Here is a 22,593-nt window from a genome sequence, read left to right as displayed (position 1 = left end):
GTTATCTGACCATGCTCAAGTGCTAATCACTAGGATAAGGTGTTATCTGACCATGCTCGAGTGCCAATCACTAGGATAAGTTATCTGACAATGCTTGAGTGCTAATGACACATTTCGGCATACTCTAGTGGCCGCCACTGTTCCACAGCCACAACACATGCATGCGTTGTGGCTGTCGTACAGCCGGGTGACATGCAGCTTTGGGGACTCGAGCATATTTGTTTTAAACACACTAAAATACGTGATTAGCACTCGAGCATGGTCAGCCTACACCTTATCCCAGCATGCTTGCTCATCACTATGGACAACCCCTTTAAAACACACACACAGAAGGATAGTACTGTTTCTGAGGACAAAGACTAAGAGCCAAAGCCATTGCCTAAGAGCAGATTATGCCAGGAGCAATAGTGATACTTTTTTTCTGACAAAAGAAAGGAGTGTTTGGCAATTACCTGATCAACAGCCAAAAGATATACATGCGTAAAATATAGAAACACATACTTCAAGAACACAAGCATCTTTGATCAGCATTGCCAGTCCTGCCATGTGCGGCTGCAATATAGATGAGGGATGACACCATAGTCTGTCTGCCACACGTTCTTCCTATACACACAGGACCAGACCTGGCAGCTCGGGGGGAGGGGAGAAGCTGCCGGGACTGCTCTTAGGCTATGTGCACACAATGCGAATTTGCTGCGGATCTGCAGCGGATTTTTCCACGCAGAAACGCTGCAGATCCGCATTGTGATGTACAGTATAATGTTATTCTATGGGAAAAAAAAGCTGTGCAGAAAAATCAGTGCAGAATTGCTGTGGATTTCAATGAAGTGCATGTCACTTCTTTTGTGCGGATTTGCAGTGTTTCTGCACCCCTCCATGTTAAAAATCCACAGTAGCAAAAACCGCAGAAAAGCCGCAGTAAATCCGCCAGGAGAAGCGGATTTTGTGACGAAAATTCTGCACCTCTTTTCTTACGTGTGCACATAGCCTTACACTAGTCATCTGAGTTCATGGCTCTTGAAATGGCTCAGCATGCCCACGTAAAGCTTATACAGCTGGCACAGTGCAGTCAGCGTCCGTCCCTGCTGCCCGTGGATCCCCCGTCACCCTGAAGACTTGGTCAGCCGTGTGTACAATGTGTAGGTGTGCGGTCACAGTGAGATCCCACCAGGACCAAGAATGTCACACACAGCTGCTCAGACGAGCAGTGACACTAGTTTCTGGATGACACTTGCCTGCACAAGTCTATGACAAGAAACTCCGGATCCCATATGGATCACCTGTATGACATCCGGCTTGTATGGACATTTTGCAATTATTAACATAGGAAACTGTATTTAGCCTTGCAAACATTGATGTATAAATGCAGATGCCATATGGATGGACTAGGGACGAGAATGGGACGATAGTTCATACACCCGTCTGAACCCGGCACAACAACAGTAACCAAATTAACCGCATAATGTTTTAATGGGTTTTTTTTTGCAATTACATTCAAGGAGATTTTCTACTACCTGGTCAGCCACTTTTTACGTGAAGTAGACCCTGCTCATACATTCACCTGCCATAACTGCGTCCCCCGGGGCTCATATGACACTATTGTGCCACGTGAGCCCGGCAGCCAATCAGGGCTTCTACTAAGCTGCTGCACGCTCTCTATTTCCCAACCTCAAATGGGAAAAGGGAGAGCTGATTGGCTGCAGGGCTCACATGGGACAACATTGTCACATTTGCCCCAGCAATGCTGGTACAAAAGGGGAGTATGCAATGTTTTTATAAGGGGGACTACTTTATTTAAAAAGGGTTTGTCCAGGAAGTGGACAACCCCTTTAAAGCTTCAGAATTTCGCTGGCTTCTTATTACTGTAGAGCAGTGCATTCTGGGTGCTTGGATCACCTTGCACTTTAGTTCACATGGCTGCTAGTGGAGTCCAGAGACCCAGTCTGTTTCTGCAGCCAGCAATAAATATGGATACAGACACAAATTGGAGAGAACCCAACTAGATGACGTTGGATTCTTTTAGATGGGAATGAGGCACACATGACACTTTTTATTGTAGTCCCCAAAGCAATTCTGTGCTCCATTGAAATTTATGTAACCATCTTCAGTTCTTAGGAAGTACCTTGAAAGTGACTGTCTATTATTCATTACTAAACTATTCTTAGTAAAAGTCATCAGAATGGAGGGACCCCAACTGTGTATGGAGCCCCCCCAACAGCCTGGCTCTATACACCATATAGTGGCCATTATTGGGTATTTGGTCCTATAGGAGCCAAGCAGCAGTACCCAAGGACAACCACTGCACTGTGAATGGCGCTGTGCTGGCTCCGTATACAGTCATGGCCAAAATTTTTGAGAATGACACCAAAATTATATTTTCACATGATCTGCTGCCCTCTGGTTTTTATTAGTGTTTGTCTGATGTTTATATCACATACAGAAATATAATTGCAATCATATTATGAGTACCAATAGGTTATATTGACAGTTAGAATGAGTTAATACAGCAAGTCATTATTTGCAGTGTTGATCCTTCTTCTTCAAGACCTCTGCAATTCTCCCTGGCATGCTCTCAATCAACTTCTGGACCAAATCCTGACTGATAGCAGTCCATTCTTGCATAATCAATGCTTGCATTTTGCCAGAATTTGTTGGTTTTGGTTTGTCCACCCGTCTCTTGATGATTGACCACAAGTTCTCAATGGGATTAAGATCTGGGGAGTTTCCAGGCCATGGACCCAAAATCTCTATGTTTTGTTCCATGAGCCATTTAGTTATCACCTTTGCTTTATGGCAAGGTGCTCCATCATGCTGGAAAAAGCATTGTTGGGCGCCAAACTGCTCTTGGACGGTTGGGAGAAGTTGCTCTTGGAGGACATTCTGGTACCATTCTTTATTCATGGCTGTGTTTTTAGGCAAGACTGAGTGAGCTGAAAAAAAAGTACTGCAGTGCGCAGGCGCCGGGCCTCTCTGACCTTTCCCCGCACCTGTGCAGTGCAGTACTTTACTCTGCCCTCAACAGGACAAAGTACGCCTGCGCCGGAGCCGCGGCGTGAAGACCAGAAGAGGACGTCATCTGATGAAGATGGGAGGCCCCGGACCGCGACGCCCACTGGATCGGACCGCCCGCCCAGGAGAGTATAATCTAACCTCTTTTCCTCATCTTTCAGGATACATCGGGGGCTTATCTACAGCATTACAGAATGCTGTAGATAAGCCCCTGATGCCGGTGGGCTTAGTTCACCTTCGATTTTGGGGTTAACAGGTTCCCTTTAATGACCTACTCTAAAATAATAGTGGCTAATTGCTTTAGCTCCTCTTTCATATGGTAGTATTTGTCACATGTTTTACATCAGTGCTTTTGAGGGGGTTTTCCTGAGAATAGCGTTTTACACCCCGTAATCCATAGTTTGGCTAAAGTAATAAAACAGCCATTATGTAAAAGGCTTAAGGTACCTTCACACATAACGATATTGTTAACGATATCGTTGCTATTTGTGACGTAGCAACGATATCGTTAATGAAATCGTTATGTGTGACAGCGACCAACGATCAGGCCCCTGCTGGGAGATCGTTGGTCGCTGAGGAAAGTCCAGAACTTTATTTCGTCGCTGGACTCCCTGGAGACATCGCTGGATCGGCGTGTGTGACACCGATCCAGCGATGTCTTCACTGGTAACCAGGGTAAACATCGGGTAACTAAGCGCAGGGCCGCGCTTAGTAACCCGATGTTTACCCTGGTTACCATGCTAAAAGTAAAAAAAAAACAAACACTAGATACTTACCTACCGCTGTCTGTCCTCCAGCGCTGCGCTCTGCACTCCTCCTGTACTGGCTGGGAGCCGGAAAGCAGAGCGGTGACGTCACCGCTCTGCTTTCCGACTCCCAGACAGTACAAGAGGAGAGCAGAGAAGCAGAGCGCAGCGCTGGAGGACAGACGGCTGTAGGTAAGTATCTAGTGTTTGTTTTTTTTTACTTTTAGCATGGTAACCAGGGTAAACATCGGGTTACTAAGCGCGGCCCTGCGCTTAGTTACCCGATGTTTACCCTGGTTACCGGCATAGTTGGTCGCTGGAGAGCGGTCTGTGTGACAGCTCTCCAGCGACCAAACAGCGACGCTGCAGCGATCCGGATCGTTGTCGGTATCGCTGCAGCGTCGCTAAATGTGAAGGGGCCTTTAGCCTTGTCTCTCCTTCCCTGCTATGGAGACTGTTACAGGGTACAGCAGTGACAACTAGACAAAGCTCATTAACACTGCAGCTAATCACTGTGTACCATCTACATCAGCACAGTGACTGGCTGCAGTGGTGACATCACTGCTGCAGCCTGCAGACAATCACTGCTGCAGCAGCCGAGCCGATGCTGGAACTGGGAAAGATAACAGCTCCTTTCATTGGCTTAACAAAGCAATGGCTGATAGAATTGGAAGCACAATTCCCGGAAAACCCTTTTAAACCGAAACCAGGAATGAAATCTAAACATACAATTCTATAATGAAACGGTTATACGCTGACCATAGTATTGCTGTGTGAGTAAGGTCATCAAGACCGGCTTCCCACTGCCAGGCTTTTCATGAAGGCAAATCCAGAAATGGATTCTTAGTGGCTGACATCAGTAGAGAAGAGCGAAGGGTGCACCAAATCCACAAGCACAATGTGCCAACTTCATTAAGAGGTGCACGACGGCTAAGGAATTTGCCATGTTTCGGCTGCTAGAATTGATGCCTCTTTCTGATGTATGCCTACCAGGCCGCGCTTCACCATACCCCCTTCCATTAAGCCCCATGCACATTTAAGAACCAATGGAGCCTGTTATGTGCTAGGTACGGTGTAATAACCTGAAAGGTTTGTCCCTTCCAACAGGTGGCGCTATAGAGTTTAAGTCCTCTTTTTTCCAGAAGAGGCAATTTGCATATTATATTTCCCTGAATTTAGGCTACTTTTGCTTCAAAAACTGCATAAAAAAACCTAAACATGAAAATGTAGCGACAGGTGAAGCTTTCCGTTATATTCTGCATCAAAAAGTGTGAAATAAGCCTAAGAAGGGTCGGACCGTGTAGCGTGACCCCCTATAATTTAAAGGGAACACATCACACAATTCATGCTGCCCAAACCGTAGACAGTATGACTCAAGAGCCGGGCTGCACAATTATTTTCTACTGAAATTCTCCGGCATTTCAGAGAAAATATCCAGTAATTAGGAGATCCGGCTGGGGACCATAGCCAGTGATGAGACGAGTCCGGCGCTGTCCCCGACCGGCTTCTTCCCGCTCTGCACCAGGTGAATAACAGGTCTCTCACAATGGGGGAGACCCATCAATCACCTCTAGCAGCGCTGGGAAAAGCCGGTCGGGTGTCCCTGGTCGGATCCTCTAACAATCGGGCAGCCAGGCTCAGATTCATGCTGCCCGTAGTTTGGGCAGCAAGAAGCAGAAGACAGATTCCCTTTAAAGATATCGCCCCCCATCCCTGACAATGAACTGTTATTGGGAAACCAAACATTTATTGCAGTAGAAAAACATCATTAAACAGCCTTTTTTAGTCAACAGAGGGTCATATAGGGCATGCTGAACACCCCAGAGTAAGAGCTACCCTGCCCTGTCTAATATCTTGAGTAGAAAGCCCTCCCATACGCAAACTGTCCATCAGCCAAGAATGAAACCAACCTGGAAAAGAAAACTCTTTCGATATGTGACATAGCTAGGATACAACTATATAATAAAGAACAGGGATCAGCAACCTTCAGTACTTCAGCTGTTGTTAAACTCTAAATATGCCTAGATGGGCCACAGGAATGCAGATGTAGTTTCACAACAGCTAGAGTACCAGAGACGGCTGGTAGAACTTGGGTTATCACCTCACAAGTTAGGTCATTTAACGTGAAGGAGTGCAAAACATTACGCCATCAGGTGGTAAGAAGACAACATGGCGCACAGATCATTCATTGAACTGGTTTGACTTTGTCAAGGAACAGCAAGCATGCTTCTTTCAAAAATTCACCGCGCTCCATAGGAATACCAGGCTTTTTGTTCTGGAGAGCTCGGTCCATAGCGATGGCCAAACAGTCAGGTCCTAGTTTGGAGCCAGCCTCCAGGTAGCTAGCTGGCACAGATAAGTCACTAGCAGTAAGTGCTTCTTCTAAAGTGTCCAGCACAGCCTGGCACAGCCTTTGGTCCGACTGGTTGCCACCATCTAGAATATTAAACAGAGCATCTGCTTTAGTTATGAACTCCACCAACACAAAGCAGGTGAGCACCCCATAACGGAATACATCAAAGGGAACAGCTTCATGATCTCGGCACTGGATCTTCTTCAGAAGAGAAGAGGATATCTCCGTAGGGAGGTCGCCGTCCTGACAAATCCTGGACAGGACCTCACTGTATGTCTTTCCATTCAGGCCAGGCTTTCTCTTTCTTCCCCCAGCACTGAGGCCATCATATGCAATGGTGAGGTTATTGTTGAAGGCAGTTCTGTACAGAGAAACAGATAATGTATGTGAAACACTCCTTTCCCTCATACTGTCTGATGCATATGGCTGCATGGTTTTATCGTATGATCGGTTGTGGTCCATGCTTGACGGTCCCACTGTTACTTGAATAAGTGTGCAGGAGCCCCTAATCCATACACCTAGAGACAGGCAGCCATGTTACACCAGTGAAGTAGGAGCTGCAACAGGCACACACATTTCAGGAATGGAACGTTATACCATAATTCGCACCACTTGTAACTTCAGCAGTGATGGTGAACGTGTCTGATTAGCACAGTCACTCATATTTGTTAAATATGTGTATTTAGTAGTGATGAGCGAGCATCCTCGGAATAGGTTTTATCTGTACTAGGTTTTATGACACTATGATATCAGTGCACTTACATGGCACTGTGATGATGATGTGTGAACTGAAGTCATCATTGTACACTGACATTGGTGCGCTTACACGGCACTGTGAAGTCATCATTGTACGCTGATGTCATCGGTGCGCTTACATGGCACTATGATGTTAATGTGTGAAGTCATCATTGTACGCCAACATTGGTGCATTCAAATTGCACGATGATAATGATGTGTGAAGTCATCACTGTATGCGGACATCATTGGTGCACTTACATGGCACTATGATGATGATGCGTGAAGCCATCATTGTATGCTGACATTGGTGCGCTTACATGGCATGATGATGATGATGTGTGAAGTCATCATTGTACGCTGACACTGATGCGCTTACACGGCACTATGATGATGTGTGAAATCATTATTGTATGCTGACATCATTGGTGCGCTTGCATGGCATTATGATGATGATGTGCGAAGTCATCATTGTATGCTGACATCATTGGTGCGCTTACACGGCACTATGATGATATGTGAAGTCATCATTGTACGCTAACATTGGTGCGCTTACACGGCACTATGATGATGATGTGTGAAGCCATCATTGTATGCTGACATCATTGGTGCGCTTACATGGCATGATGATGATGTGTGAAGTCATCATTGTACGCTGACATCGATGCGCTTACATGGCACTATGATGATGATGTATGAAGCCATCATTGTATGCTGACATCATTGGTGCGCTTACATGGCATGATGATGATGTGTGAAGTCATCATTGTACGCTGACATCATTGGTGCGCTTACACGGCACTATGATGATGATGTGTGAAGCCATCATTGTATGCTGACATCATTGGTGCGCTTACATGGCTGTCATGATCCCAATGGCAGGGGATCACAAAAGGACAAGCACACAAAAAACAGAACAAGCTCTAGGGTGATGGAAACTGAGCTGACCGCGATCCTGAACCTAATTCACAACACTAGCAGTAGACGGGGAACGTGCCTACGATGATTCTAGATGTCTCGCGCCAGCCGAAGGACTAGCTTCCCCTATTTAGAAGAAACAAAGACCTCTCTTGCCTCCAGAGAAACACCCCACAGAAATAGCAGCCCCCCACATGTAATGACGGTGAAATGAGAGGAAAGCACATACGTAGTAATGAAAACAGATTCAGCAAAATGAGGCCCGCTAAAACTAGATAGCAGAGGATACAAAAGTGAACTGCGCGGTCAGCGAAAAACCCTACAAAAAAAACCATCCTGAAATTACCTGAACTCATGTGCCAACTCATGGAACATGAGGAGTAATATCAGCCCACTAGAGCAACCAGCAACAAGGAATCACATAACTGCAAGCTGGACTAAAACAAAAATAAAGCAAAACGTGGAACAGGAAAAACAAAAACTTAGCTTGTCCTGAAGATTACTGAAGCGGAAAGCAGAGGTAACAAGACACACTGATTACATTGATCGCCGGCGAGGAAATGACAAGAAAGCCAAGTTAAATAGGAAACTCCCATATCCTGATAGAACAGGTGGACACCAGAGACCGAAGAGAACACAAGTCACCCAGTACCATCTGTAACCACCAGAGGGAGCCCAAAAACAGAATCCACAACACATGGCATGATGATGATGTGTGAAGTCATCATTGTACGCTGACATCATTGGTGCGCTTACATGGCACTATGATGATGTGTGAAGTCATCATTGTACGCTGACATCATTGGTGCGCTTACATGGCACTATGATGATGATGTGTGAAGCCATCATTGTACGCTGATATCATTGGTGCGCTTACATGGCACTATGATGATGTGTGAAGCCATCATTGTACGCTGACATCATTGGTGCGCTTACACGGCACTATGATGATGTGTGAAGTCATCATTGTACGCTGACATCATAGGTGCGCTTACATGGCACTATGATGATGATGTGTGAAGCCATCATTGTATGCTGACATCGATGCACTTACACGGCACTATGATGATGACGTGTGAAGTCATCATTGTACGCTGACATCATTGGTGCGCTTACATGGCACTATGATGATGATTATGATGTGTGAAGCCATCATTGTATGCTGACATCATTGGTGCGCTTACATGGCACTATGATGATGATGTGTGAAGTCATCATTGTACGCTGACATCATTGGTGCGCTTACATGGCACTATGATGATGTGTGAAGTCATCATTGTACGCTGACATCATTGGTGTGCTTACATGGCACTATGATGATGTGTGAAGTCATCATTGTACGCTGACATCATTGGTGTGCTTACATGGCACTATGATGATGTGTGAAGCCATCATTGTACGCTGATATCATTGGTGCGCTTACACGGCACTATGATGATGATGTGTGAAGCCATCATTGTATGCTGACATCATTGGTGCGCTTACACGGCACTATGATTATGATGTGTGAAGTCATCATTGTATGCTGACATCATTGGTGCACTTACATGGCACTATGATGATGATGTGTGAAGCCATCATTGTATGCTGATATCATTGGTGCGCTTACACGGCACTACGATGATGATGATGTGTGAAGCCATCATTGTATGCTGACATCATTGGTGCGCTTACACGGCACTATGATGATGATGATGATGTGTGAAGTCATCATTGTACGCTGATATCATTGGTGCGCTTACACGGCACTATGATGATGATGATGTGTGAAGCCATCATTGTACGCTGACATCATTGGTGTGCTTACATGGCACTATGATGATGATGTGTGAAGTCATCATTGTACGCTGATATCATTGGTGCGCTTACATGGCACTATGATGATGATGTGTGAAGCCATCATTGTATGCTGACATCGATGTGCTTACACGGCACTATGATGATGATGTGTGAAGCCATCATTGTACGCTGACATCATTGGTGCGCTTACATGGCACTATGACGATGATGATGTGTGAAGTCATCATTGTATGCTGACATCGATGCACTTACATGGCACTATGATGATGATGTGTGAAGCCATCATTGTATGCTGACATTGGTGTGCTTACACAGCACTATGATGATGAGGTGTGAAGCCATCATTGTACGCTGATATCATTGGTGCACTTACATGGCACTATGATGATGATGATGATGTGTGAAGCCATCATTGTATGCTGACATCATTGGTGCGCTTACATGGCACTATGATTATGATGTGTGAAGTCATCATTGTATGCTGACATCATTGGTGCGCTTACATGGCACTATGATTATGATGTGTGAAGTCATCATTGTACGCCGATATCATTGGTGCGCTTACACGGCACTATGATGATGATGATGTGTGAAGCCATCATTGTACGCTGACATCATTGGTGCGCTTACACGGCACTATGATGATGATGATGTGTGAAGCCATCATTGTACGCTGACATCATTGGTGCGCTTACACGGCACTATGATTATGATGTGTGAAGTCATCATTGTATGCTGACATCATTGGTGCACTTACATGGCACTATGATGATGATGTGTGAAGCCATCATTGTATGCTGATATCATTGGTGCGCTTACACGGCACTACGATGATGATGATGTGTGAAGCCATCATTGTATGCTGACATCATTGGTGCGCTTACACGGCACTATGATGATGATGATGTGTGAAGTCATCATTGTACGCTGATATCATTGGTGCGCTTACACGGCACTATGATGATGATGATGTGTGAAGCCATCATTGTACGCTGACATCATTGGTGTGCTTACATGGCACTATGATGATGATGTGTGAAGTCATCATTGTACGCTGATATCATTGGTGCGCTTACATGGCACTATGATGATGATGTGTGAAGCAATCATTGTATGCTGACATCGATGTGCTTACACGGCACTATGATGATGATGTGTGAAGCCATCATTGTACGCTGACATCATTGGTGCGCTTACATGGCACTATGATGATGATGATGTGTGAAGTCATCATTGTATGCTGACATCGATGCGCTTACATGGCACTATGATAATGATGTGTGAAGCCATCATTGTATGCTGACATTGGTGCGCTTACACAGCACTATGATGATGATGTGTGAAGCCATCATTGTACGCTGATATCATTGGTGCACTTACATGGCACTATGATGATGATGATGATGTGTGAAGCCATCATTGTATGCTGACATCATTGGTGCGCTTACATGGCACTATGATTATGATGTGTGAAGTCATCATTGTATGCTGACATCATTGGTGCGCTTACATGGCACTATGATTATGATGTGTGAAGTCATCATTGTACGCCGATATCATTGGTGCGCTTACACGGCACTATGATGATGATGATGTGTGAAGCCATCATTGTACGCTGACATCATTGGTGCGCTTACACGGCACTATGATGATGATGATGTGTGAAGCCATCATTGTACGCTGACATCATTGGTGCGCTTACACGGCACTATGATGATGTGTGAAGCCATCATTGTATGCTGATATCATTGGTGCACTTACATGGCACTATGATGATGATGATTGTTGTGAATTCTGTGGCAGAGTTCACTCCTGTGGTCACAAGTGGTACTTCGGCTGATTCTCTCTGGGAGCTTCCGTTTGTGGAGAAAAGTGGTACTGCAGCTTCTGAGTTTCCTCCCTCAGGTGATCTGGTGAGGTCGTTAGCTGCTTCTCTACTTAACTCCACCTGATGCTTTGATCCATGCTTCCTGTCAATGTTCCAGTGTTGGACTTGTGTTTCTCTGGATCATTCCTGTGGCCTGCTGCTCTGCATAGCTAAGTGCTTCTTTGCTATTTGTTGCTATTTTTTCTGTCCAGCTTGTCTATTTGTTTTGCTGGAAGCTCTGGGACGCAAAGGGTGTACCTCCGTGCCGTTAGTTCGGTACGGAGGGTCTTTTTGCCCCCTTTGCGTGGTTTTCTTTAGGGTTTTGTGTAGACCGCAAAGTTATCTTTCCTATCCTCGTTCTGTCTAGAATATCGGGCCTCACTTTGCTGAATCTATTTCATCCCTACGTTTGTCTTTTCATCTTACTCATAGTCATATGTGGGGGGCTGCCTTTTCCTTTGGGGTATTTCTCTGAGGCAAGGTAGGCTTATTTTTCTATCTTCAGGCTAGTTAGTTTCTCAGGCTGTGCCGAGTTGCATAGGGAGCTTTAAGCGCAATCCTCAGCTGCCTCTAGTTGTGTTTGGAGAGGATTAGGAATTGCGGTCTACAGAGTTTCCACGTCTCAGAGCTCGTTCTATTATTTTGGGTTGTTGTCAGATCACTGTGTGTGCTCTGATCGCTATGTACATTGTGTTACTGAATTGCCTATCATAACAGATGATGTGTGAAGTCATCATTGTAAGCTGATATCATTGGTGTGCTTACATGGCACTATGATGATGATGTGTGAAGCCATCATTGTACGCTGATATCATTGGTGCGCTTACATGGCACTATGATGATGATGATGTGTGAAGCCATCATTGTACGCTGATATCATTGGTGCGCTTACACGGCACTATGATTATGATGTGTGAAGTCATCATTGTATGCTGACATCATTGGTGCACTTACATGGCACTATGATGATGATGTGTGAAGCCATCATTGTATGCTGATATCATTGGTGCGCTTACACGGCACTACGATGATGATGTGTGAAGCCATCATTGTATGCTGATATCATTGGTGCGCTTACATGGCACTATGATGATGATGATGTGTGAAGCCATCATTGTACGCTGACATCATTGGTGCGCTTACACGGCACTATGATGATGATGATGTGTGAAGTCATCATTGTACGCTGATATCATTGGTGCGCTTACACGGCACTATGATGATGATGTGTGAAGCCATCATTGTATGCTGACATCGATGTGCTTACACGGCACTATGATGATGATGTGTGAAGCCATCATTGTACGCTGACATCATTGGTGCGCTTACATGGCACTATGATGATGATGATGTGTGAAGTCATCATTGTATGCTGACATCGATGCGCTTACATGGCACTATGATGATGATGTGTGAAGCCATCATTGTATGCTGACATTGGTGCGCTTACACAGCACTATGATGATGATGTGTGAAGCCATCATTGTACGCTGATATCATTGGTGCACTTACATGGCACTATGATGATGATGATGATGTGTGAAGCCATCATTGTATGCTGACATCATTGGTGCGCTTACATGGCACTATGATTATGATGTGTGAAGTCATCATTGTATGCTGACATCATTGGTGCGCTTACATGGCACTATGATTATGATGTGTGAAGTCATCATTGTACGCCGATATCATTGGTGCGCTTACACGGCACTATGATGATGATGATGTGTGAAGCTATCATTGTACGCTGACATCATTGGTGCGCTTACACGGCACTATGATGATGATGATGTGTGAAGCCATCATTGTACGCTGACATCATTGGTGCGCTTACACGGCACTATGATGATGTGTGAAGCCATCATTGTACGCTGATATCATTGGTGCGCTTACACGGCACTATGATGATGATGATGTGTGAAGCCATCATTGTACGCTGACATCATTGGTGCGCTTACACGGCACTATGATGATGATGATGTGTGAAGCCATCAATGTACGCTGACATCATTGGTGCGCTTACACAGCACTATGATGATGATGATGTGTGAAGCCATCATTATACGCTGATATCATTGGTGCGCTTACACGGCACTATGATGATGATGTGTGAAGTCATCATTGTATGCTGACATCAATGCGCTTACATGGCACTATGATGATGATGTGTGAAGCCATCATTGTAAGCTGATATCATTGGTGCACTTACATGGCACTATGATGATGATGATGTGTGAAGCCATCATTGTACGCTGACATCATTGGTGCGCTTACACGGCACTATGATGATGATGATGTGTGAAGCCATCAATGTACGCTGACATCATTGGTGCGCTTACACAGCACTATGATGATGATGATGTGTGAAGCCATCATTATACGCTGATATCATTGGTGCGCTTACACGGCACTATGATGATGATGTGTGAAGTCATCATTGTATGCTGACATCAATGCGCTTACATGGCACTATGATGATGATGTGTGAAGCCATCATTGTAAGCTGATATCATTGGTGCACTTACATGGCACTATGATGATGATGTGTGAAGCCATCATTGTACGCTGATATCATTGGTGCACTTACATGGCACTATGATGATGATGTGTGAAGCCATCATTGTACGCTGATATCATTGGTGCACTTACATGGCACTATGATGATGATGATGTGTGTAGTCATCATTGTACGCTGATATCATTGGTGCGCTTACATGGCACTATGATGATGATGATGTGCGAAGTCATCATTGTACGCTGATATCATTGGTACGCTTACATGGCACTATGATGATGATGATGTGTGAAGCCATCATTGTACGCTGATATCATTGGTGTGCTTACATGGCACTATGATGATGTGTGAAGCCATCATTGTACGCTGATATCATTGGTGCGCTTACATGGCACTATGATGATGATGATGTGCGAAGTCATCATTGTACGCTGACATCATTGGTGCGCTTACATGGCACTATGATGATGATGTGTGAAGCCATCATTGTACGCTGATATCATTAGTGCGCTTACATGGCACTATGATGATGATGTGTGAAGCCATCATTGTACGTTGATATCATTGGTGCGCTTACACGGCACTATGATGATGATGTGTGAAGCCATCATTGTACGCTGATATCATTGGTGCGCTTACATGGCACTATGATGATGATGATGTGTGAAGCCATCATTGTACGCTGATATCATTGGTGCGCTTACATGGCACTATGATGATGATGATGTGTGAAGCCATCATTGTACGCTGATATCATTGGTGCGCTTACATGGCACTATGATGATGATGATGTGCGAAGTCATCATTGTACGCTGATATCATTGGTGCGCTTACATGGCACTATGATGATGATGATGTGTGAAGCCATCATTGTACGCTGATATCATTGGTGCGCTTACATGGCACTATGATGATGATGTGTGAAGCAATCATTGTAAGCTGATATCATTGGTGCGCTTAGATGGCACTATGATGATGATGATGATGTGTGAAGCCATCATTGTACGCTGATATCATTGGTGCGCTTACATGGCACTATGATGATGATGATGTGCGAAGTCATCATTGTATGCTGATATCATTGGTGCGCTTACACGGCACTATGATGATGATGTGTGAAGTCATCATTGTATGCTGACACCAATGCGCTTACATGGCACTATGATGATGATGTGTGAAGCCATCATTGTAAGCTGATATCATTGGTGCACTTACATGGCACTATGATGATGATGATTGTTGTGAATTCTGTGGCAGAGTTCACTCCTGTGGTCACAAGTGGTACTTCGGCTGATTCTCTCTGGGAGCTTCCGTTTGTGGAGAAAAGTGGTACTGCAGCTTCTGAGTTTCCTCCCTCAGGTGATCTGGTGAGGTCGTTAGCTGCTTCTCTACTTAACTCCACCTGATGCTTTGATCCATGCTTCCTGTCAATGTTCCAGTGTTGGACTTGTGTTTCTCTGGATCATTCCTGTGGCCTGCTGCTCTGCATAGCTAAGTGCTTCTTTGCTATTTGTTGCTATTTTTTCTGTCCAGCTTGTCTATTTGTTTTGCTGGAAGCTCTGGGACGCAAAGGGTGTACCTCCGTGCCGTTAGTTCGGTACGGAGGGTCTTTTTGCCCCCTTTGCGTGGTTTTCTTTAGGGTTTTGTGTAGACCGCAAAGTTATCTTTCCTATCCTCGTTCTGTCTAGAATATCGGGCCTCACTTTGCTGAATCTATTTCATCCCTACGTTTGTCTTTTCATCTTACTCATAGTCATATGTGGGGGGCTGCCTTTTCCTTTGGGGTATTTCTCTGAGGCAAGGTAGGCTTATTTTTCTATCTTCAGGCTAGTTAGTTTCTCAGGCTGTGCCGAGTTGCATAGGGAGCTTTAAGCGCAATCCTCAGCTGCCTCTAGTTGTGTTTGGAGAGGATTAGGAATTGCGGTCTACAGAGTTTCCACGTCTCAGAGCTCGTTCTATTATTTTGGGTTGTTGTCAGATCACTGTGTGTGCTCTGATCGCTATGTACATTGTGTTACTGAATTGCCTATCATAACAGATGATGTGTGAAGTCATCATTGTAAGCTGATATCATTGGTGTGCTTACATGGCACTATGATGATGATGTGTGAAGCCATCATTGTACGCTGATATCATTGGTGCGCTTACATGGCACTATGATGATGATGATGTGTGAAGCCATCATTGTACGCTGATATCATTGGTGCGCTTACACGGCACTATGATTATGATGTGTGAAGTCATCATTGTATGCTGACATCATTGGTGCACTTACATGGCACTATGATGATGATGTGTGAAGCCATCATTGTATGCTGATATCATTGGTGCGCTTACACGGCACTACGATGATGATGTGTGAAGCCATCATTGTATGCTGATATCATTGGTGCGCTTACATGGCACTATGATGATGATGATGTGTGAAGCCATCATTGTACGCTGACATCATTGGTGCGCTTACACGGCACTATGATGATGATGATGTGTGAAGTCATCATTGTACGCTGATATCATTGGTGCGCTTACACGGCACTATGATGATGATGTGTGAAGCCATCATTGTATGCTGACATCGATGTGCTTACACGGCACTATGATGATGATGTGTGAAGCCATCATTGTACGCTGACATCATTGGTGCGCTTACATGGCACTATGATGATGATGATGTGTGAAGTCATCATTGTATGCTGACATCGATGCGCTTACATGGCACTATGATGATGATGTGTGAAGCCATCATTGTATGCTGACATTGGTGCGCTTACACAGCACTATGATGATGATGTGTGAAGCCATCATTGTACGCTGATATCATTGGTGCACTTACATGGCACTATGATGATGATGATGATGTGTGAAGCCATCATTGTATGCTGACATCATTGGTGCGCTTACATGGCACTATGATTATGATGTGTGAAGTCATCATTGTATGCTGACATCATTGGTGCGCTTACATGGCACTATGATTATGATGTGTGAAGTCATCATTGTACGCCGATATCATTGGTGCGCTTACACGGCACTATGATGATGATGATGTGTGAAGCTATCATTGTACGCTGACATCATTGGTGCGCTTACACGGCACTATGATGATGATGATGTGTGAAGCCATCATTGTACGCTGACATCATTGGTGCGCTTACACGGCACTATGATGATGTGTGAAGCCATCATTGTACGCTGATATCATTGGTGCGCTTACACGGCACTATGATGATGATGATGTGTGAAGCCATCATTGTACGCTGACATCATTGGTGCGCTTACACGGCACTATGATGATGATGATGTGTGAAGCCATCAATGTACGCTGACATCATTGGTGCGCTTACACAGCACTATGATGATGATGATGTGTGAAGCCATCATTATACGCTGATATCATTGGTGCGCTTACACGGCACTATGATGATGATGTGTGAAGTCATCATTGTATGCTGACATCAATGCGCTTACATGGCACTATGATGATGATGTGTGAAGCCATCATTGTAAGCTGATATCATTGGTGCGCTTACATGGCACTATGATGATGATGATGTGTGAAGCCATCATTGTACGCTGATATCATTGGTGCGCTTACATGGCACTATGATGATGATGATGTGTGAAGCCATCATTGTACGCTGACATCATTGGTGCGCTTACACGGCACTATGATGATGATGATGTGTGAAGCCATCAATGTACGCTGACATCATTGGTGCGCTTACACAGCACTATGATGATGATGATGTGTGAAGCCATCATTATACGCTGATATCATTGGTGCGCTTACACGGCACTATGATGATGATGTGTGAAGTCATCATTGTATGCTGACATCAATGCGCTTACATGGCACTATGATGATGATGTGTGAAGCCATCATTGTAAGCTGATATCATTGGTGCACTTACATGGCACTATGATGATGATGTGTGAAGCCATCATTGTACGCTGATATCATTGGTGCACTTACATGGCACTATGATGATGATGTGTGAAGCCATCATTGTACGCTGATATCATTGGTGCACTTACATGGCACTATGATGATGATGATGTGTGTAGTCATCATTGTACGCTGATATCATTGGTGCGCTTACATGGCACTATGATGATGATGATGTGCGAAGTCATCATTGTACGCTGATATCATTGGTGCGCTTACATGGCACTATGATGATGATGATGTGTGAAGCCATCATTGTACGCTGATATCATTGGTGTGCTTACATGGCACTATGATGATGTGTGAAGCCATCATTGTACGCTGATATCATTGGTGCGCTTACATGGCACTATGATGATGATGATGTGCGAAGTCATCATTGTACGCTGACATCATTGGTGCGCTTACATGGCACTATGATGATGATGATGTGTGAAGCCATCATTGTACGCTGATATCATTAGTGCGCTTACATGGCACTATGATGATGATGTGTGAAGCCATCATTGTACGTTGATATCATTGGTGCGCTTACACGGCACTATGATGATGATGTGTGAAGCCATCATTGTACGCTGATATCATTGGTGCGCTTACATGGCACTATGATGATGATGATGTGTGAAGCCATCATTGTACGCTGATATCATTGGTGCGCTTACATGGCACTATGATGATGATGATGTGTGAAGCCATCATTGTACGCTGATATCATTGGTGCGCTTACATGGCACTATGATGATGATGATGTGCGAAGTCATCATTGTACGCTGATATCATTGGTGCGCTTACATGGCACTATGATGATGATGATGTGTGAAGCCATCATTGTACGCTGATATCATTGGTGCGCTTACATGGCACTATGATGATGATGTGTGAAGCAATCATTGTAAGCTGATATCATTGGTGCGCTTAGATGGCACTATGATGATGATGATGATGTGTGAAGCCATCATTGTACGCTGATATCATTGGTGCGCTTACATGGCACTATGATGATGATGATGTGCGAAGTCATCATTGTACGCTGATATCATTGGTGCGCTTACACGGCACTATGATGATGATGTGTGAAGTCATCATTGTATGCTGACACCAATGCGCTTACATGGCACTATGATGATGATGTGTGAAGCCATCATTGTAAGCTGATATCATTGGTGCACTTACATGGCACTATGATGATGATGATTGTTGTGAATTCTGTGGCAGAGTTCACTCCTGTGGTCACAAGTGGTACTTCGGCTGATTCTCTCTGGGAGCTTCCGTTTGTGGAGAAAAGTGGTACTGCAGCTTCTGAGTTTCCTCCCTCAGGTGATCTGGTGAGGTCGTTAGCTGCTTCTCTACTTAACTCCACCTGATGCTTTGATCCATGCTTCCTGTCAATGTTCCAGTGTTGGACTTGTGTTTCTCTGGATCATTCCTGTGGCCTGCTGCTCTGCATAGCTAAGTGCTTCTTTGCTATTTGTTGCTATTTTTTCTGTCCAGCTTGTCTATTTGTTTTGCTGGAAGCTCTGGGACGCAAAGGGTGTACCTCCGTGCCGTTAGTTCGGTACGGAGGGTCTTTTTGCCCCCTTTGCGTGGTTTTCTTTAGGGTTTTGTGTAGACCGCAAAGTTATCTTTCCTATCCTCGTTCTGTCTAGAATATCGGGCCTCACTTTGCTGAATCTATTTCATCCCTACGTTTGTCTTTTCATCTTACTCATAGTCATATGTGGGGGGCTGCCTTTTCCTTTGGGGTATTTCTCTGAGGCAAGGTAGGCTTATTTTTCTATCTTCAGGCTAGTTAGTTTCTCAGGCTGTGCCGAGTTGCATAGGGAGCTTTAGCCGCAATCCTCAGCTGCCTCTAGTTGTGTTTGGAGAGGATTAGGAATTGCGGTCTACAGAGTTTCCACGTCTCAGAGCTCGTTCTATTATTTTGGGTTGTTGTCAGATCACTGTGTGTGCTCTGATTGCTATGTACATTGTGTTACTGAATTGCCTATCATAACAGATGATGTGTGAAGCTATCATTGTAAGCTGATATCATTGGTGTGCTTACATGGCACTATGATGATGATGATGTGCGAAGTCATCATTGTACGCTGATATCATTGGTGCGCTTACATGGCACTATGATGATGATGATGTGTGAAGCCATCATTGTACGCTGATATCATTGGTGCGCTTACATGGCACTATGATGATGTGCGAAGTCATGATTGTACGCTGATATCATTGGTGCGCTTACATGGCACTATGATGATGATGATGTGTGAAGCCATCATTGTACGCTGATATCATTGGTGCGCTTACACGGCACGATGATGATGTGTGAAGCCATCATTGTACGATGACATTGGTGCGCTTACACGTTACTATGATGATGATGTGTGAAGCCATCATTGTACGCTGACATTGGTGCGCTTACATGGCACTATGATGATGATGAGGTGTGAAGCCATCATTGTACGCTGACATTGGTGCGCTTACATGGCACTATGATTATGATGTGTGAAGCCATCATTGTACGCTGACATTGGTGCGCTTACATGGCACTATGATGATGATGTGTGAAGCCATCATTGTACGCTGACATTGGTGCGCTTACATGGCACTATGATGATGATGATGTGTGAAGCCATCATTGTACGCTGACATCAATGCGCTTACATGGCACTATGATGATGATGAGGATGATGTGTGCCAGGCAGGCTACCAGTAGAGCCAGTGCTGTTGGTCTGTGACTAGGTGGGCACTGCCTAGCGCCTGTCCCACCCTGGCATACAGCCCCACCCTGACCAACCTCTGCGAGTGATGAGCCAGCTTCAGGTACCACAGCGCATGCCCCAGCCGCTGGTGGCCCAGTATGTGGGAGCCCCGGTCACCGGACTTGGATCCTCCAGCCGCTCCCACGCTCAATTTCTCAAAGAAAGCGGCCAGGAACACGAGCGGCTCCTCCGGCCTGGCCTCCAGCAGCTTCAGCACTGCCGACCGCAGCATGTCACGTACTCCGGCCTGAGCCAGAAAGTCCGCCTCGCTGGTGGCCCTCGGCTGAGAGCGCGGCCCCGGGGAGCCTGCTACACCACGTCTCTTGTCCGCCATGCTTCCAGTCAGTGGGAGAAGCCGGCCAGGCGCCATCTCATGTGAGGGCAGCGCTACGGCACCCGTCCCTAGGAGCCGGCCGGGCGGCCATACTTAGTGATGGCGTCATTGGTCGCCGTGACAACCACGGACGCCGCTAGAGCTGTCACTGACTTCTTCACCTGCTGAGGTTTTTCTCCTTTTGCTGAGAGCCATAACTTTTTTTCCCCAAAAATATATAGTTCTTTTTTTGTTTTTATTAAATCATAAGTTAAAAAAAGAAAAGGTTTCCTTTGTGTCACCGGCTCCTGAGACTTGCAACATTCAGATATTTTTTTGTTTGTTAATGGAGCTTTGACAGGACATGTTTTTTTGAGTGGTGATTCTCTATTTTGATCGTTTTTATCTCACTTTTTCGTGGGAGGTGCAGTGCACAAAACAAGAATTCTGGCGTTTACACATTTCACAGTTTACCGTGGTAGGGTATGGGTTAATTCATTGTGGAGTTTCTTAGATCAGGCTTTTATGGTTGCTGCAATAATAAAAGCATTTTTTTCTCAATTGTTTTTAACTACGGAAAGGATTGGAAAGCAGATCACATTGGGAAAATGCCAGTGATGAGGTCACCGCAGTTCAAGCTCAGTGTCTTCTCAGCAGATCACTGTCAGAATGTTCCACGGTCCAGAGGTCACTGCAGTTTAGGCCAGCTGGGAGCGCAGCCTCAGTGACGTCACCGCTAGTCACTCAAGCTGCGCTCCCAGCAGCTCATTCACCAGTGGTTTTCAGCCGGGATGGTTGCATCTTGGCACCGTCCAGGCTGAAAACGAATTATCCCCCAGACATGGATTACGGCGTGGGACAGAACGACGGACAGGTATGGTATATTGTTGCTTTTTTATTTTACTTTTATTACAGGAGATTGAGGGCACCGGTGGAATTAGGCGAGGTTGTAATTATGGTTTAAGAATATTAAGGCTATGTGCACACGTTGCGGATTAGGCTTAGGACTTTCTGGTGCGGATTCTGCCTCTCCTGGCAGAAAACACACCTGCGGATTTATCACGTTTTTTGTGCGTTTTTGCTGCGGTTTTCTTGCGGATTTGCTGCGGTTTTTTACCCCTGCGGTTTTATATAACGGAATGGGTACAAAAACGCTGCAGATTTACAAAAAATAATTGACATGCTACTTCTTTTCCGCAAAGTGTGCACAGCATTTTTTTTTCTCATTGATTTTTATTGTACTGTAAATCAATTGCAGATCTGCAGCGTTTCTGCACTGCAAAAAACACTGCGAATCCGCAGAGAATCCACAACGTGTGCACATAGCCTAAAAGGAGTTTGTGTCTTTATTTCAATTAAAGGACTTTTTTCTGGGTGTCAGTGTATTCTTACAATGTGACTATGGGGTTAGTAATGGGGGCGTCATATTGATGCCTCTCTATTACTAACCTCGGGGCTTGATGTCACCTGATGGTGACATCAACCCTCCCAGCTATTACCCCACTTGCCACCGCTACAGGGCAAGTGGGAAGAGCGAGGCTAAGTTCCAGCATTGGCGCATCTTAGGTCGGTTTCACACGTCAGTGGCTCCGGTACGTGAGGTGACAGTTTCCTCACGTACCAGAGCCACTGACACAC

At 45.0% G+C, this 22,593-nt stretch overlaps 1 protein-coding gene across 1 annotated transcript; it reads right to left on the bottom strand.

Moving 5' to 3' along the window:
- Nucleotides 1-5,482: 5,482 nt before the first annotated feature.
- On the bottom strand, nucleotides 5,483-21,081 carry TPGS1 (tubulin polyglutamylase complex subunit 1). Its single transcript, XM_069767825.1, has 2 exons — nucleotides 20,678-21,081; nucleotides 5,483-6,469 (listed from the first exon to the last, which is right to left on the bottom strand). Exons 1-2 carry the CDS (start codon nucleotides 21,010-21,012, stop codon nucleotides 5,941-5,943), a joined length of 864 nt encoding a protein of 287 aa, XP_069623926.1. The 5' UTR covers nucleotides 21,013-21,081; the 3' UTR covers nucleotides 5,483-5,940.
- Between the last annotated feature and the right edge of the window lie 1,512 nt (nucleotides 21,082-22,593).

Source organism: Ranitomeya imitator, chromosome 1, assembly GCF_032444005.1.
Source record: "Ranitomeya imitator isolate aRanImi1 chromosome 1, aRanImi1.pri, whole genome shotgun sequence".
NCBI classification, from domain to species: domain Eukaryota; kingdom Metazoa; phylum Chordata; class Amphibia; order Anura; family Dendrobatidae; genus Ranitomeya; species Ranitomeya imitator.
Note: the sequence above shows the minus strand (reverse complement) of the source record. Positions and strands in the feature narration are given on the sequence as shown.

What these genes read in the sequence shown, in the direction of transcription:
- TPGS1 (XM_069767825.1), bottom strand. Translation starts at nt 21,012, where the DNA reads ATGGCGCCTGGCCGGCTTCTCCCACTGACTGGAAGCATGGCGGACAAG. An exon ending in CTGGCTCATCACTCGCAGAG is followed by an intron (nt 6,470 to 20,677) that starts GTTGGTCAGGGT and finishes TTCTCTGTACAG; the next exon opens with AACTGCCTTCAACAATAACC.